Genomic DNA, 17,107 nt, shown 5'->3' with positions numbered 1-17,107 from the left:
TGTGTAGCCCTGGATATCCTGGAACTTCCTTCACAGACTAGGCTGGTCTCGAACACACAGAGACAGAGATCCACCTGCCTCTGCCGCCCAGGTGCTGGGATTAAAGGTGTGCGTAACTACCACCCTACTAATAAAACATTTTTAAGACAAATAGATAATTACATTTATTTATAAAATTTTGTAACAGGCAAATTCATAGAAACATAAAGCAGATGAAAGGTTGTTGAAGGTCAAACAAATGAGTTGTATAAAGAGGTAACAGCTAAGAAGCATTGGGATTTATTTATTTATTTATTTATTTATTTATTTATTTATTTATTTATTTATTTTGGGGTTTTTCAAGGCAGGGTTTCTTTGTAGCTTTGGAGCCTGTCCTAGAACTAGCTCTTGTAAACTAGGATGACCTCAATCTCACAGAGATCTGCCAGCCTCTGCCTCCCAACTGCTAGGATTAAAGGCATGTGCCATGACCACCTGGCAGAATTTCTTTTTTGAAGTGATGAAATGTTCCAAAATTAACAGTACTGTACAGTTGTACACAACTATAAATACACTAAAAATCACTGAAGTATATGTTTTAAATAGATTAAGTATGTGGTATATAAATATCTCACTATAAAAGAAAGGTGTACACATTTAGTCATCTTATCATGACAAGGACAGAGCTGCAGAACCAAAGGGAAATACTATTTTTGTTTTTTTTTTTAATTTTGTGTGCAAACATGCACAGAGGCCAGAGAAGAACATGGGTGTCTTTATCACTCAGTCTTTCAATGAAGGTGAAATTTGCCAGTTTCTCTGGTTAGGTTAGCTGGAGGAAGTCCTGGGGAGCCTCCTATCTCTGTCCACCCTCCCACCCTAATCATACCACACTGAAGTTACAGGTCCATGACATCACACCCAGTAAGTGCTAGGTGGTATGGGAGGTCCTTTTGTATATGTGTTGCTTTTATTGGTTAATGAATAAAGAATCTACCTTGGCCTGTGATAGGGCAGGGTAGAGCTAGGCAGGGAAAACTAAACTGAATACTGGGACAAAGAAGGCGAAGTCAAAGAGACACCATGAAGCCACCAAAGGAAAAAGACGTGAGCACCAGCCGAAAGCTTGTGGATAGGCCACAAGCCTCATGGTAAAATAGAAAATAATGGAAATGGGTTAATTCTAGATGTAAGAGCTAGCTAGCAATATGCTTAAGTGATTGGTCAAACAGTGATTTAAATAAGATAGTTTCTGAGTGATTATCTAGGGGCTGAGAAGCCAGGAGCGAAGAAAGCGACCTCCTACAACAGCCAGGGACCCTAATGACTGTGCGGCAAGCATCACTCTCACCAATGAGCCACATCCCCAACCTAGGAAGTACTGTTTTCAATCAGATGTCATACAAGGGCGGAAGAGTGAATTTTGACTCCTGCTTCACAACCACAATTCAACTCCTGATAAGACTAGAGATCTAAATATAAGGTTAAACAACAAAGTCTCTATAAACAGAATAAGATAGCTTCATAGTGTAGATAGCATTAATAGATTATTTCAATGTTGAAACTGTTACATACTTGAGATTTATTAATTGCCACAACTGACTTGGAAACACTATTTAGTAAGGCTCTTCCAAAACAGAAAAGAAGGGCAGGCAGGCAAAGATCAATAACACACACCTGTAATACCAGCATGAGGGGGGTGGGCTGAGTCTGGAGGAGTGCCAGGAGTTCCAGGTCAAGCCTGGGCTACAAAGTGAGTCTCCACATCAAAAAGAAAAGCGGGGTGGGGGGGGGGGGGAGATGAAAGAAAATGAAGAAAAGAAAGAGAAAATCTTAAGGGAAAAGATGGAATACAGTGAGTACGGCACTTGCCCAGTAAGTCTAGACTAAGGTTCAATCTCAGTTCCACAGAAAAAGGTCAAAATAAAAAATACAAGGATATTCTGTGACCTTGATAGGCAAAATCTTAACCAACACATAGAAAAGCACTAGCCATATATAGAAATATTAGTAGACTGAGTCTCTTAAAGTTAAAAGCTTGTGTTTATCAAGGACACAGATAAAGAATAAAATGTAATGAAACAAAATGAGAATATTCTAAATGTATACATGGCAAACAATCATGTTCAAAATATCAAATTCCTATAAAATTTTAAAAAATCATCAAATTGAGCATGTATTTCTCCAAGAGAAGATGGTATCTAGCTGATCAAAAGCCTAAAGGCATTCAACACATAATTCAGCAAGAAAACATAAACTAAAACCACAGGGGAACACCACAGCCACATGCTGATGAGGGAGGATCTGAATAACTAACGAGTACAGCATGTGATCCCAACTTACTTCAAGAGTTCATAGTTCTTCTCGTTCAGCCTCACAGCATTCTCTCTCCAGAACTTCTCAGACTTGTGCACAGGACTCCATTCCAACCTTCCAGATTTAAGCTCTGAACTGTATTCATCAAATGAGCTATAAAATCATAAGAATAAATTCCAGTTACAAGAATCTGAGAAGCACCCCAAAATTAAGCAAATTAAAATATGACTTAATTTCAAAGACCGAAGCCAGTCTTGATTAGACACACACCTCTAATCCCAATACTTGGAAAGTAGGAGACAGATTTCTTTTAGTTCAAGGCCAACCTGATCTACATATCCAGTTCTAGGACAACAAAGACTACATAGTGAGACTCTGTCTCAAAAAATAAAGGAACTAAAATAACAACTACAAAGAGTTACTGCCCTCTATGATTAACCACTACTGTAAGTTTAAACAGTTTAATCTCTAACAAATCATAAGAACTAAGATCCTACAGTGCCAAAACTGAATAGTGTGAAATATTAAAATCATTATTTGTTCCCAAAATCTTTACTTCCAATAAATATATGACTATGTATTCATGGGAAAAAATGATAATCTCTACTATGATAGTCAAAGGGGTGTAATTTGCCAGGTCAGTAGATATATTATTGTGAACATATGTAAAAAGCAGAAACTATTAAAATAAAATAACATAACCTACTATATCACAAAAACAAAAATCATGTGTATCCGTATAAATTTTAAGGATGACTACTAATAATATAAACATGATCTGTTGAAATAATCTCTTTAACAAACTCAATATATTAGAACTCAAAAATCAGTAGTATATGTACAGTAGTCTGGTTGTTTTAAATGTGATTTTAGGTACTGTGAATTGATCTGTCAACTTGAGATCTAGAATAAACTGAGACACATCTCTGGGCACAACTGTGGGGCTTATCTTAATTGGGTTAAAGGAAGTTTGTGGTTTGAACGTGAAATAGCCCAGGGAGGTTCATCTTTTAAAACTTGGTCCCTAAATGATGGTGCTGTCTGAGATGATTGTGGAATGTTTAGGAAGTGGTATGTCTTGTTGGAAGTGGGTCCTGTGGCTTTTCACATTCAGTTTCTTGTTCCGTCTCTGCTTTCTGAGGGCAGATGCAATGTGACCAGCCAGATTCCTGCTGCTGCCACCACACCTCCTCTATCTGTTACCATGCCTTCCTCATTATAGACTACATTCCTTGAGAGCTGGATGCTAACATACTTTCTCCCTTAAGTTGCTACAATCAGGGTATTTTATTACTTTATCACAGTAACAAGAAGCAATGACGACAAGGCACAAAGACTTGCCTGTTTTCGATGTCTCTAATCTCTAGGCTGGGATCCTGGATTGTGTAAGAAAGTAACCTGGGCACAAGCACTCATCCCTCCCTATTTCCTGACTGCAGGTGCAGTGTGACAGCTGTCAAAACTCCTGCCACCATGCCCCCATCCCAGAATAGAATGCATATACTCTGGAACATAAACTTAAGCCTTTCTCCCCTAAGTTACCTGTCAGGGAACTTTATTTCTTTATCACAGGCGCTGATGGACCAGCCTGACTGCATCTTAACAGAAAGGTCAGAAGAAGTTCCTTTCTGTTTGCTCCAAGATTCAAGCTGACCATACTTTACTCTTTCTAGAAGTTGACATGTTCCCCACCCTACGGAGTTTGATTCACACCTTGAACGCACCTTGATAAGATTTTCTGCCAGATAATTCTGAAATATCCAGACAAGTTCCTATGTAACCAAAATCCCCCAGCCCTTGAAAACCCCCTAGCCTTCTTGGTTGGTTGGTTTGCTTGCTTGTTCTGTTTAGTTGTTGTTGTGTTATATAGGCCACACTTTTTCCTATGTTCAGAGCTATTTTTTCAAATTCTGCTTTAGGGAAATAACTGTGTCTGACAGAAAACAAAGCCTGCTTCATTTGACCAAAGAATTTGGGGTAATGGTCTTTAATCTCATTTGGTCGGATTAACACTTTAATTCAGTGATTAACAGAATGTGAAAAATAACTAATAGAACCACTAAACAGACAGTATCAATACATGCTTGAACTTACTTTCAAATACAGCTTTAAAAGATATAACCATTAATGTTGACATTATCAGAATACAGCAGGTAAGTTGGCGAGAATGCCTGTTTGAATACTTAATACAGACAAGTGAGTATACGTAAACTAGCATTTTTCATATTCATCCTAAACATAATAATAAAAATGGATATAAGCCAACTATATTCACCACCCAGCTAGTGTTATGTAAAGAAAATGGTGGGAATCTCTCCAAATAAGGACAACCAAATGTTCTAACCTATGGTTAACGATGTAGAATGTTTCAGTAGAAAACACAGCATATTGTAGAAAAATGTGATTTTAATACTTTACAATCAATTTAAATTTCCTTCAAAAGTTATATGACCCACTGTGCACATCTATAAAGGCAGCTTTCAGGAGACTAAGGCAGGACCCCTTCTTTCCAAGGTCAAACGCATCTCAACAGATTCAATTTCTAAAAGAATAGTGACGACAGGCATGGTGGTACACACCTTTAATCCCAGCAGAGGTGGGAAGATCTGTTGAGTTTGAGGCCAGTCTGGAATACACAGTGAGTTCCAGGACAGCCTGGACCCTATCTCAAATGATGATGATAATAATGATGATAACACACCTAAGGTCCTGGACACTCTCACCAAGTTTTTCCAAAAGAAATTTGATGTCTTCACTGATATCTTCATCATCATACTTCTGCTGTTCCAAATTCTCCAACTGTTTCAGAACTTTGCACTGAATCATAGCCAGAGCATATTCTTGGCGAGTTTCTCTTTCAGTTGATTTTTCTAAGAAATTCTGGGTTGGGACAGAGACATTGATAAAGTATATGACGTCTACAGACATCCACACCTCTTTACATCTTCCTTCTGTTCCCCATTTAATCAATACTTTTTAGAGGTGACTCTATCTAGATTCCTTCTTTCCTCAATTCTAATCAGAAGCCAATTTCTGAGTATGAAATACCTCTAGTTTAAATTTGAAACGTCTTCCACAGGTCAGTACTATAGAAGTTTAGCTGCTAGCCTACAGCGCTTTTGTGACATAGTGGAACTTTCAAGAAATGCAAGAAGTCACTGTATCCACTACCCCCGAGTTCCCATGTCCTCTTCCAGGTCCACTCTAGTCAGTCCCCCTTGACCTCCCCAAACACGCCTTTTCTTCAACCAGCTAGATCTACCCAAATCTAACAACCTGTGTACCAGGCTAGTCTCATGTCCCCAGCCTTTACCACAGCCAACCAGTAGGCTTCCACCATGTTGCACCCTACTTGTACCCACCCACAGATCCCTTCTGCATCACCTCCAACCATCACACTCAGTCGTCAGATTTCTCATTCCTCCTCCCTTGCCTGCATAGCAAAGGAGCTCTAGGCAGGAAGCACATGCCATACACCAGCCCCGTATCCTCGTGTCACCTAACTTCATCCACCCAATCCATGTCTAACCCCTAGACACAATCCACCAGAATCTCCTTCTGTCCCAACCTGCTCTGTACATAAGAGATTTAGATGTAACATGAGGGGGGCCGGCTTGTTGGGTTTTTGTCCTGCCCAGTTTCCCCAGCTATTTAACCCCAAATATTTAACTCACATCCTGCTGCTTCGGTGGTCTGGGCAGGAGGGGGAGGAATCAACTTCCTCCTCCCCAGAATTCTCCTGCTCTCCTTACATCATTTCCACTTCCTGTCTGGTTTTCCCGCCTATACCTCCTGCCTGGCCAATCAGCGTTTATTTAAAACATGATTGACAGAATACAGACAATTCTCCCGCATTTAGAACTAACAAAAGAGGTCCACATGCACAGACCACTCTAAAACTATCAATAATATGTATTATAAAATTCAATAGACAGACTATCTGTCAAGTTCCTGATGCTCTCCACGCTCATTTTGCTTTCTATAAACATCCACTGCTGGCATGGAGGCAGACCACTTTCAGAAGCACCAATCAAAGGACTCATCCCAAAATGAAAATGGTCTTTCCTTGACCTCTTTCACACCCGGTACTCTAATAAGCAAGCCAAAAATTTCATGAGAGAAACACTGGGAGAGTTTGGGGGGGGGGGGGATGGAAATAGACCTGAGAATTTTTATCTAAAAATTTGGTAATTTTTGTTATGCTTTCCTGATAAAAATTGTAAAAAATATATAATTTGCTTTATAATCTAACATAAAATGCAGGCTCTTGACTAAGTGAATCCAAAGTGGGATAAAACAAGAGAAGAAAACCTTAGACAGCAAAGCTGACAGCATCTGCTTTAGTCACTGTCTTCAAACATGCTAATTAACCTGAGGAACTGAAAATTAAAAATGCAATTATAAGTTCAGCACCTACTATGAATAACTGGAACTGCCATTTTCAAAACTAAAATTCATTCAATTAAACAGAAAAAAAAAGGTACACTTGTTTAGTCCATAACAGTTTGGTAAGCTTCCCTGGGCAATCAGCACAAACGAGTCCTTCTGAGTTTAAAGACATGGGAGTAAACATGACTGGATCATGAACAGACTACTCTTCAGTTAAAAGTTCTGAAGGTAATTTGAGGATGAGTTTACATTTTTCAACTATTTGATGATATAAATCAGATGGCTTTACCATATCCTCATGTATGGATCCACCAGAGTCAGACCTGAGAACATGGATGTCTAAAAACATTCTTTGAAGTTTGGCCCTCAGTTTCACAGAAATTCACAGAAATTATTGCATTAACCCACATTTAGCAGAGAAAGTCAAAAAATAGTATTTCTTTCAATGGTATGGGTTTATTTTAAATAATCTGATATGCAAAAATAATAAACATCCAAAATTATAATAAATTACATGCATTGTTTTGTTTGAAGCAGGAACTTGGAATGTATCTCAGAATTCTCCTATCTCTGCCTACTAAGTGCTGGGATCACAAACATGGCTTCAATGTTCAAATAAGATTTGGAGGTAGGTGGTTGTGTTGTTGTTTTGAGGTAGGGTCTCATGCAACCCAGGCATATTAATCAGAGCTTTCTAGAGGAACAGAATGAATATACAAAGGAGACCAGTGGCTGTCTATCAACAGAAAGGCCAAGAGTCCAGTACTTGTTCAGTCCATGGGTCTGGAAGTCTTAGCTGGTCTTCAATATATGCAAGAATCCTAAAGTACGCACTAATGCCAGTGAAGGAATGAACATGCCAGTAAGAACAAGGGCAAACAGGTAAAGAACAAAAGCTTCCTTCTTCGTTGTCCTATAGATGATAGGCTGCCACAAGAAGGTGTAGCCCAGATTATTAAAGGTAGATCTTCCCACTCCAAATGATTTAATCATAAAACTTCCACAGGCATACCCAGCCAAGGGTTTTAATTAATTCCAGATGTAGTCAAATTGACAACTAGGAATAGCTATCACACTAGGTTAGCCACAAATTCACTAGAATCAAATTGACCTCAAACTTCTGCTGCTCCTGCCTCTGCTTCTGACATTCTGTGCTTATACATGTGAGCCAAAATCACCCAGCTTAAATAGCATGTTTACATTTTAAAAGATATTAGTAAAATAGTTGTGTCACTTCTTACAAATCACAACACCACTCTATTCTTACTGATGTTAATACAAGGCTGGGGAGAGAAGGGACCAATTTCCTCAACAGTGTAGCTCCTGATAAGTTGACCATGCTCCAGTGGAAAGCCAAACATCTAATACTATTTGGTTAACACAAATTGGAAAGAAACCCCCCAAAAGGACACAAAATTAGTTGGGAAGGGAAGAGTTGAATGGAGGTGAATATGATCAAAACACTTGTACGTAATTCTCAAAGAACCAACAAGAAAATAAACAAAAAAGATGTTTCACTTTATTATTTAAAGCACTGGACTTACTCTTTACAACAGACTCCATAGAAACCAAGAGTGATGATGGTAAGTGTGAGAAAGAGTGAAGATGGTAAGTGAGAGAAAGAGTGGAGATAGTAAGTGTAAGAGTGAAGATGGTGAGTGTGAGTAAGAGTGGTGATGGTAAGTGTAAGAGTGAAGATGGTAAGTGTGAGAAGACAAAGAATAACAGACTCAGTACACAGCAGATGAAAATGTCAGCTGGCACATTTTTGAAGGATTATTTGGCATTAACTATAAGAATGTTTTAAAAAGAAAGTGTATACCTTTGGTTCAGCAATTATTATTCAAGGGCATATAAAATAAACTGCAGATATCTCATGCCCCCACTGATAGAGCAATGGTTAATACTTAGAGTAACCCAGTGTACTATAACATAACTAAAGGAATACTGAAGATCTACATAGAAAGAAATTAAAGCACACATAATCCATATTGTTAGGATTAAAATCGTAGGGGCTGCAGAGATGGCTCAGAGGTTAAGAATACTTGCTGCTCTTCTAGAAGACCGAAGTTCAGTTCTGATAATTAACACTCGACAGCTGACAGCCTGTAACCCTAGCTCCAGGGAATCCAATGCCCACTTCTGGTCTCTCAGGGTACCCAGACACGTTCAACCCTTCTCACATATGCGCATAATTATACTTAATCTTTTTATTTTTAAAAGAACAAAGTTAAAAAAATAATAAAGTTGTAGAACCCTATAATATGTCATCTATATCTGTAAGTTTAAATCAAAATCATATACCTATTTACATATTATATCTACATGTCTAGAAATGTCTAAAAGATATTAGTGACTATTCTTTTTGACAAATCTGATAACACTACTTAAAATTTCAAAACACAACTGTATACTTTGTTTTGTTCATGACTTCTTGTTGTTTATTTTAAGTAAACACAAAAGGAAATGGTTCAAAGCAAATTCTGAAGCAAACTGGATTTGCAAATCAGAAGCTTCCTGGGAATGTCTGTCTTCAACATTTCATTTCAAAGCAAAGACCAATTCAAATACCAAGGCCCTCATATATTAACAGTAACAACAGACACTTATAATAGGGCTCTGGAGACCACCAGTTAACAAATGGAATCCCTGAGAAGGATACCTGTCACGGAGTAATAAGCAGCACATGAAACATGTTCAGTACTATCACTTGGGTAGACATCTCCCAGAAACTCATCTGAATCCTAAGGCAACCAACAAAATGACCAGACAATGGATTGACAGGATGTTGACAATGGCTTTAAGGAAACACTTAACATTACTTTGTGATATAACAAAGTGACTCTCTTTCCTCAAGCTTCCTCATCTATAAGCTCATTTTTATAACTGACAAAAATTCTAATATCCTGACAACGTAATTGCAATGTTTATATATTGGAAGTCTTTACAGATGACTCAGAAGCATGTTCCTAGTCAGGAGACCCAGGATCTGAAACACACTTCCAGACTAAAATACAGGACCTGAGAAAAAACTCCTGTAATAGTCCTGCAGCAGGCACTGCAACAGAAAGGGACTTCCTCCATCTGAATATAACCAAAGTACACTTCTTCTCCAGGTCATACATTCCATTCAGTTACATACCTTACTTCTCACCTTTCAAAGATGATCACAGTAAAAAAAAAAAAAAAAGCTGCACACATACACACGCCAACAACAATACCAATCTCCCTCTGAGGACTTACACGGAATGCTGCAAGAATGATTCTTGTCACTTTCTCTTTGACAGATTCCTGAAGGATGTCTGATAGAACAGGAATGATATTGTACCGGCGAAGGTGTTCACACATCTGAGGACTGAATGCCAGGAGCCATATTGAAAAAATCATTTGATATTGGAGTTGAAAGCCACACTTGTTACTCAAAACGCCCATTATGCTGAAAAAGAACAGAGGGGGAGGGAAAAAAATATTTCATACCAGCACATCAAAAAAATGAAATATGCTTACACTGAAGGAGCAAGTCTTTGAACTGTCTTCAGCTTCCTCTCTAGCAGTCACAGCACTCAGCTAACTCACAGCCAGACTATAACTCACTAGGACCAAGGAGCACCTCTGCAAGGAAACAGTGAGAAAGGGAGCCAGGGTCTGAAGAGAGAGGGATACAGACAAAACCAACAGGGCGTGCTGACAAAGTGAATGTCCACCTTTCAGGTCATTTTTTTAGTTTACACAACCAAGAAAAGACTTTTTAAATAGGTAAGAAACCCAGAAAAATGACGCGGTGACTTTGTGGAAAGAAATATAGCCTGTGAAATAAATACGTCTCAGAATTTGGGAATCAGAAAAATGTCAGAAGCTTCTAGAAAACTAGGAAACTGAGAATATTCCCTTGAAGTGAAGGCAGTATTCTCATTGTACTGAAGGAGAGAATGTGTATCCCTGGGGACTGTCTACATCCAACAACTGGCAGAACCACCAAATAAGACAACTAAAAAGGACAGCGGAACTAAGGAGGCACAAAATCCACGGAACGCCCACCAAACTGTCCTAGAATATAAGCTACAGCTTTTGGCAAACACCAATACTGTTCATCAGTTTGAAAAGTGTATCATACTAACCCAAGATATTAACATGGAAAAATGGTAAGAAGCGGAAGACATCTGTACTTTGAACTTTCTGTTAATCTAAAAGTTGTTCAGGTAGACATCTGTCTCAGCTCTACATTCTTTGTGTTTACCACACGATGCCTAATGTTCTGTGCATGTTTCTTTTCAGACTAGGCTGTTAGAAAAAAAAACTTGCTTTTATTCAATGCTATCAGTATCCCAACTGCTACGAAATTATGTGTTTTTATAGTATCAACATCCTAACGCTTGATTCCTTTGCTCTCTTCCAGTAACTAAGGCAAGCTTTCTATACTTTGCTTTGCTGATGCCCTAGACACCAGCTGGGTTAGATTAGGTCCCAGTATGGGAAGCTAGAGGCTGACTATAAGGGCAGACAAAAGGTACTTGCTGTGAGCTTCACCCAGTCAAATCCTTTCTCACAGGGTAATACAACTTTCCTATGGCAATAGCCAACTCAAATACAGTTATTCTGGGTCTAACAGAATACGCCTCAGAGACATCATCACTAGTCATCGGTGCCCCCACCCAAGAGGCCCGACATAAAGTTCTTTCTCAGAAATCAGACACCAACATCAGAAGACAACCTCCTCCTCAGAGGTCTAAATTTCAGCTTTACTCAGTCCTCCAAGCATGTGAATTTCTATGATCCTAACCCCAGATCTAGAGATGGTATCATCATTTGCTTTAGTTTCAGGGGGAAAAAAAGTTAGCAAATATGTATCTAGTTAATTCTTCAACCAATTAGCCTCTAAAAATTTTTTGACGCCACAGAAGTTGTGGGGAGCATAGGGAAAGAACACAGCTGCTGAAACCAAAGTACAAGTTTCCAAGATGGCAGGCATCAACAATGATGGCTCCTTCAGAGAAGCTGGCAAGAGCTTAAAGTTGACAGTGAGTACAGTCAATACAATATACAACGCAATGAAAAAGGTAGTTCTCCAATATGAATACCTGGAAAATACTGTATCATATAGATAATAGGTCTTTAACCAAATAGCTCAATAAGCTGATTAAAATGTAGAGTAGTTTTTAGCAATCAGTGGCCAGTTCTTCAAATAGGGAACACTTGAAATTCTTTTTCCTCACATCCTTCCTAGTTATGATTTGAAAAGCATCAAAAAGAAACAGAAAATTTGATTGCAATAGAAAAATTAAAATTAAAAAGTTTGTTTCCTTTCTGAGATACTTAACACTGTCAATTGTCCTTCAAAGTTGTTTAATAGTAGTAATGACAGTATCAAGATTTGATCTACCTATATATACCAAGAGGATCTAAAACAACGAGTATTTTATTTTTTGGAATTAAATTTAATTAATTTAATTAAATTAATTCCATAATTTAATTTAAATAATTAAATTTTTGGAATATACATATATATCATCTGTAGACAGATTGCTATTTTGTAATGTTAATTCATACTTACAGGTTCCCTGATTTGGGGTAAAAGGTATCTGCTTTTGGCTTAGTAAAATAAAATTTATTGTATCTTTCAATAACCATATGAGCTAACTACACCTGTTATATACCTATAACATACTATGGGATTAGAGTGATCCTGTGCTATTTCACCTTATTAAATATTATTTCACTAATTATATTTGCTATTTTATTAATTATTAACAATAAAATTTTAATTAATGATTTTATTAATTAATTTGCCATTACACAACAAGCTGCGGTCATATGAAATTCCTTAGGAAAATAAAATGAAGTCATTACCTTTTCTAATTATACTACTCCAAATACTGAAGCATTTTTTAGGAGAGTAAAAGATGGAATGACATCTACCTTTGGGTTTCTGCACAGAAAACATCAGACCCATGAAACTGCTAGTCTTAGATAAAGACAGCTCACAGTACCTACCAAACTGGGTTATATCGTTTATGCTAGGCAACCACAACTATGGTTTGAAAGTCTGTGTTCCCTCCAAAATTCGTAAGTTAAAATAATAAGCCCCAAATTGACAGTGTGGTGACATGGAGCTTTGGGGAAATTAGGTCACACAGGGAAAGACTTCATAAGTACCAAATAAAAGAGACTAAGAGAGACCTTCTGCCCTTCTGTTTTCCGAGGTTACAGCTCACCATACATACATCCAATCTCCCAGTCTTGGACTTCTCAGTCCCCAGAACTGTGAAAAACAAATTTCCATTGTTTATAAGTCACTCAACCCTCAGCATTTTGGTTTAGGTAAAGACTTTGCTGTTAGAAGTCTGGAATGCTTCCTGTGCTGCTATCCTTTGAAGGAACCCTCCTCAGTAGAACTTGGTTCTCAGTTAGTGGCTGCTTGCAAAGGATTAAGTGGTGTGGCCCTCTTGCAGAAGGTCTACTTGGGGCAGTTTTAAGATTTTAGAAGTCTCTTGACATCCATTGTCAAGTGTATTCTCTCTGCTTCCTGCTTGCTGTTCCAGATGTATGTTTTCAATCGTTGCTACAGAGCCATGTCTGCTGTTATGTTTCCTACCTTAACAGTGATGAACTCATCCCTCTAGAATTGTAAGCCCCAAATAAACCTGGTGAAATGGGAATCCCCTCTGTGTGCTATGATTACCATTAATGAGTAAAAAAACTACCTTGGCCTGTTGATAGGGCAGAACTTAAGTAGGCAGAGAAAACTGGACTGAATGTCGGAGAAGGTGGAGTGAGAAGCCATGAAGCTACCAGAGTCAGACATGCCAAATCTCTGCCGGTAAGCCACTTCCATGTGGCAATATACAGATTAATAGAAATGGGTTAAATTAATATAAGAGTTATCCAATAAGAAGTTAGAGCTAATGGGCCAAGCAATGTTTTAATTAATATAGTTTCTGTGTGGTTATTTTGGTTCTGGGTGGCTGGGATGAACAAGCAGCCCCTCCTTCTAACAAAGCCCTTTCTTTGATCATAGAAGAGTTTTATCACAGCAATAGAAGTAACTAAGATAACTCTGTGTTATCAGCACAGAGTGCCTATAGCTAACTTCTAGAGAAACACTTAGGAACTAGTCTGTAATAGTCTTCCCGAACAGAAACACAATGTTCACTGCTGAGGAAGATGCAATCTAAGTGATCTCATGGAAGAGGGAAGACATGAGAAAGATACACATGGATTCCTCAAAACTCAGCCATATCCTTGTGCTTCATGATCCAGTTGCGTATCTTTAGCAATCCCTGTAATAAATCTTAGCTATGAGTACCAATATCACTCTAACGAATCCCCCAACACAGTGTGGCCTTACCTGAGAACTCACTCTTTTAACCTTTCCATTCACAATAGCAACTAACAGGAAAGGCATTTCAATCAGTGAACAGAAGAAAGCAAAGAGAGTAAGACTATCTTATTCTCTAATAATGACGGAACTGACTAATAAGCACACTCTAAAAACTATGAGAATATAGGTGTTTTCATCATAAATTAATTTTCCCAAACTCAAAAACATAAAGAGTTTAAATGGAGTTACCCTATAACAGGGCAACAATGTCCCTAGCACACACAAACAGCTAACAAATAAAAACCCAGTGTAAGAATGGGTTTCTTTGTTTGGAGTTGTAAGCCAGTGAGGTCCCATGAACTCTCAAACATTATAGGATATTATTGATAGTCTTGGTGGGATTCTCCAAAACTTGATAGTAAGATCCTATTAATGAAGATACCACATACCTAATCATACAACATAGTAACATCAAGCTGGTATAAACCTGGAAGCTTTATCCACATTGGCTAGTTTTCATAGTACTGAAATGTGCTATGCAGGCTACCAGAGAATCATCAACCATACCCAGCTGTGAACTACGATTACTGACCTTGCAAGATACGCCCACTGGTGCCATGGTGGTATGAATATTATGAAAGTGAACAATTGGACTTATTTAAATCCCACTCCACAAAATGAAATCCATACTTAGCACCAACATGAGACTAGACAGGACATAGGTCCTAGGAGAAAACCTACTATTATTCTGCAAAATGGACACAGTATTATATTATTAAAGCGCTCCTAATGGTTTATTGTTAAATCCACAGATTAATGCATCTCAACCCTCATCTGAGAAGCGTCTATTTGCAATATATAGTAATTAACACAGAGACCTTCAATTGGCCAAAATAAAGGTAATAAGAGGTTACAGAATGTTACGCCCTAAAGAGAAACATTCTCCCTCCCCCCACTCTGATAAACTAAACAAGTAAAATTTATCTAAGAAAAAAAAGGAAACACAGTATCCTCACTCAGTCGACTGTCACCATGAAAGATTTCTAGGTAATATAATTCAGCAAGAATCTAGGGCCAGGAAGATGGGGCTCATCACATAAAACACTGGTGCCCAAGTCCCCCTGAGTTCAAACCCCGAAGGAAAGAACCAACTTCCATAAGTTATCCTCTGATCTTTGTACATGTTCTGTGATGAACATGAACATACACACACACAATAAAGTTTAAATGTGATAAAATTGCAAATAATATTTTATTAATTCCTTGAGAAACACAAACAATGAGACGTTGATCATATCCAGATTCACTCTCAGCTCCCTAGCCACCTAAATTTAAGTTTCCATAAAAACAAAAAAAAAAAATCAAGTCCAATTTGCTTGGCTTTGCCCAACAATTCTTGGGAGTAGGGACTGCCCTCAAAAGTGGTCAATCTACCAGGGGGCACACCATTGAAAAAAACTGACTCTACCTCTCCCACTAGCTATCAAATACCAATAGTGCCTCAGTTAGTGATGAGACTTCACACCCACCTCCCCACTCCATGCTGAGATTATATTTGTCTCGAGCTGAAACAGGTCTTTGTCCACACTGTCACAATTGCTGTGAGCTAATAGTACAACTACCCTACTGGGTCTAGAAAACACTATTTCCTTGAAGTTCTTCACCACCTCTGGTCTTCCCAGAAGAAAAGGGACTAAACAAAAATAAATAGGAAGAAAATAAACTGAAACAGGGTCTTCCTGTATCTGTGACTGGCCTTGAATTCAGAGATCTGCCTGCCTCTGCCTACTGAGTGTTGAAATCAGTGTATGGCACCATGCCAGCTCAATAGATTAAAATTTTGTGAATCAGTACAGGAATAAGTGTTCTAGTTTATTCAGCTAATCAATGGAGACCCAGTAATTTGTGGAAGTAGCGCTCTAAGAAACTGCGTGCCGTCTGCTGAGGCTCAGAGTAAGAGTCTGATAGCGCACCGTTCAGTCAGCTCTCCCTTTAAATCCTCACTTACCAAACTCGACTGTGGGTGCTGAGCATCCCACGTAAACTTTACAGGAGAAACATTGCTCTTCTCCTAGTTGAGGAGTAACTGTCTTAAATGCACTTAGACCCTCATTTAGTATGAAATTAACAGGCTTTCTGATGGTGACAAAGAATCTCCATTCTTTGGAGATTTTATTTACCTTATTGATTTCTACCTGCATTTGCCACAAAATACTTTTATAATTATCTTATACTCTCAGTGCCAGAGTTTGTTGTGTCCAGCATTAGGGTTTTTAGTTTTGTTGTTATTTTACATACTGGTCGCAGTTTCCCCTTCCTCCTCTCTTCCCAGTCCCTTCCCCCCCACGCCCCTTTGTCTCCATCCCCCAATCCACTCCTCCATTTCTGTTCAGGAAAGGACAAGTCTCCCATGGATATCAACAAAGCATGGCATATCGAGCTGTAATAAGACTAAGCACCTTGCCTTGCTGGACAAGGCAACCAAGTATGAGAAGTAGGGTCCCAAAAGTCAGCAAGAGTCAGAGACAGACTCTGCTCCCTTTCTGACAAGAAGACCAGCATTAGGTTCTTAAGAGGCTCATAAAACATGGGCCAAGCCCATAACCATACTGATGAATATTTTGCATATCACCATAGAACCTTCATCTGGCGATGGATGGAGATAAAGACAGAGACACATATTGGAACACTGGACTTAACTCCCTAGATCCAAATGAAAAGCAGAAAGAGGGAAAACGTGAGCAAGATAGGCAGGACCAGAGGGAACCTTCATCCGACGATGGATGGAGATAGAGACGGAGACCCACATTGGAGCACCGGACTGAGCCCCCCAAGGTCCAGATGAGGAGCAGAAGGAGGAAGAACATGAAAAAGGAAATCAGGACTGTGAGGGGTGCGTTCACCCACTGATACAAGGGGACTGATCGAATGAGACCTCACCAAGGCCAGCTGAACTGGGACTGAACGAGCATGTGATCAAACCGGATTCTCTGAATGTGGCTGACATGGGGACTGACTGAGAAGCCATTGACAATGGCACTGGGTCTTGTTTCGTCTGCATGTACTGGCTGTTTGGGATCCTAGTCTGTTTGGATGCTCACCTTC

At 38.8% G+C, this 17,107-nt stretch overlaps 1 protein-coding gene across 6 annotated transcripts in view; it reads right to left on the bottom strand.

The window, feature by feature from the left end:
* Window positions 1-17,107, bottom strand: part of Atp6v1h (ATPase H+ transporting V1 subunit H) — a 74,837-nt gene that overhangs the window by 34,307 nt on the left and 23,423 nt on the right. For all 6 annotated transcript variants that reach the window (XM_087897093.1, XM_087897090.1, XM_087897088.1 and 3 more), the window contains 3 exons: window positions 9,928-10,120; window positions 4,997-5,175; window positions 2,323-2,448 (listed from right to left, as the gene is read on the bottom strand). In XM_087897093.1, the coding sequence (XP_087753219.1) occupies window positions 2,323-2,448; window positions 4,997-5,175; window positions 9,928-10,120 (498 nt within the window). The remainder of the gene's footprint in view (window positions 1-2,322; window positions 2,449-4,996; window positions 5,176-9,927; window positions 10,121-17,107) is intronic.

The sequence above is a fragment of the Myodes glareolus genome, chromosome 16 (assembly GCF_982192425.1).
Source record: "Myodes glareolus chromosome 16, mMyoGla1.1, whole genome shotgun sequence".
NCBI classification, from domain to species: domain Eukaryota; kingdom Metazoa; phylum Chordata; class Mammalia; order Rodentia; family Cricetidae; genus Myodes; species Myodes glareolus.
Note: the sequence above shows the minus strand (reverse complement) of the source record. Positions and strands in the feature narration are given on the sequence as shown.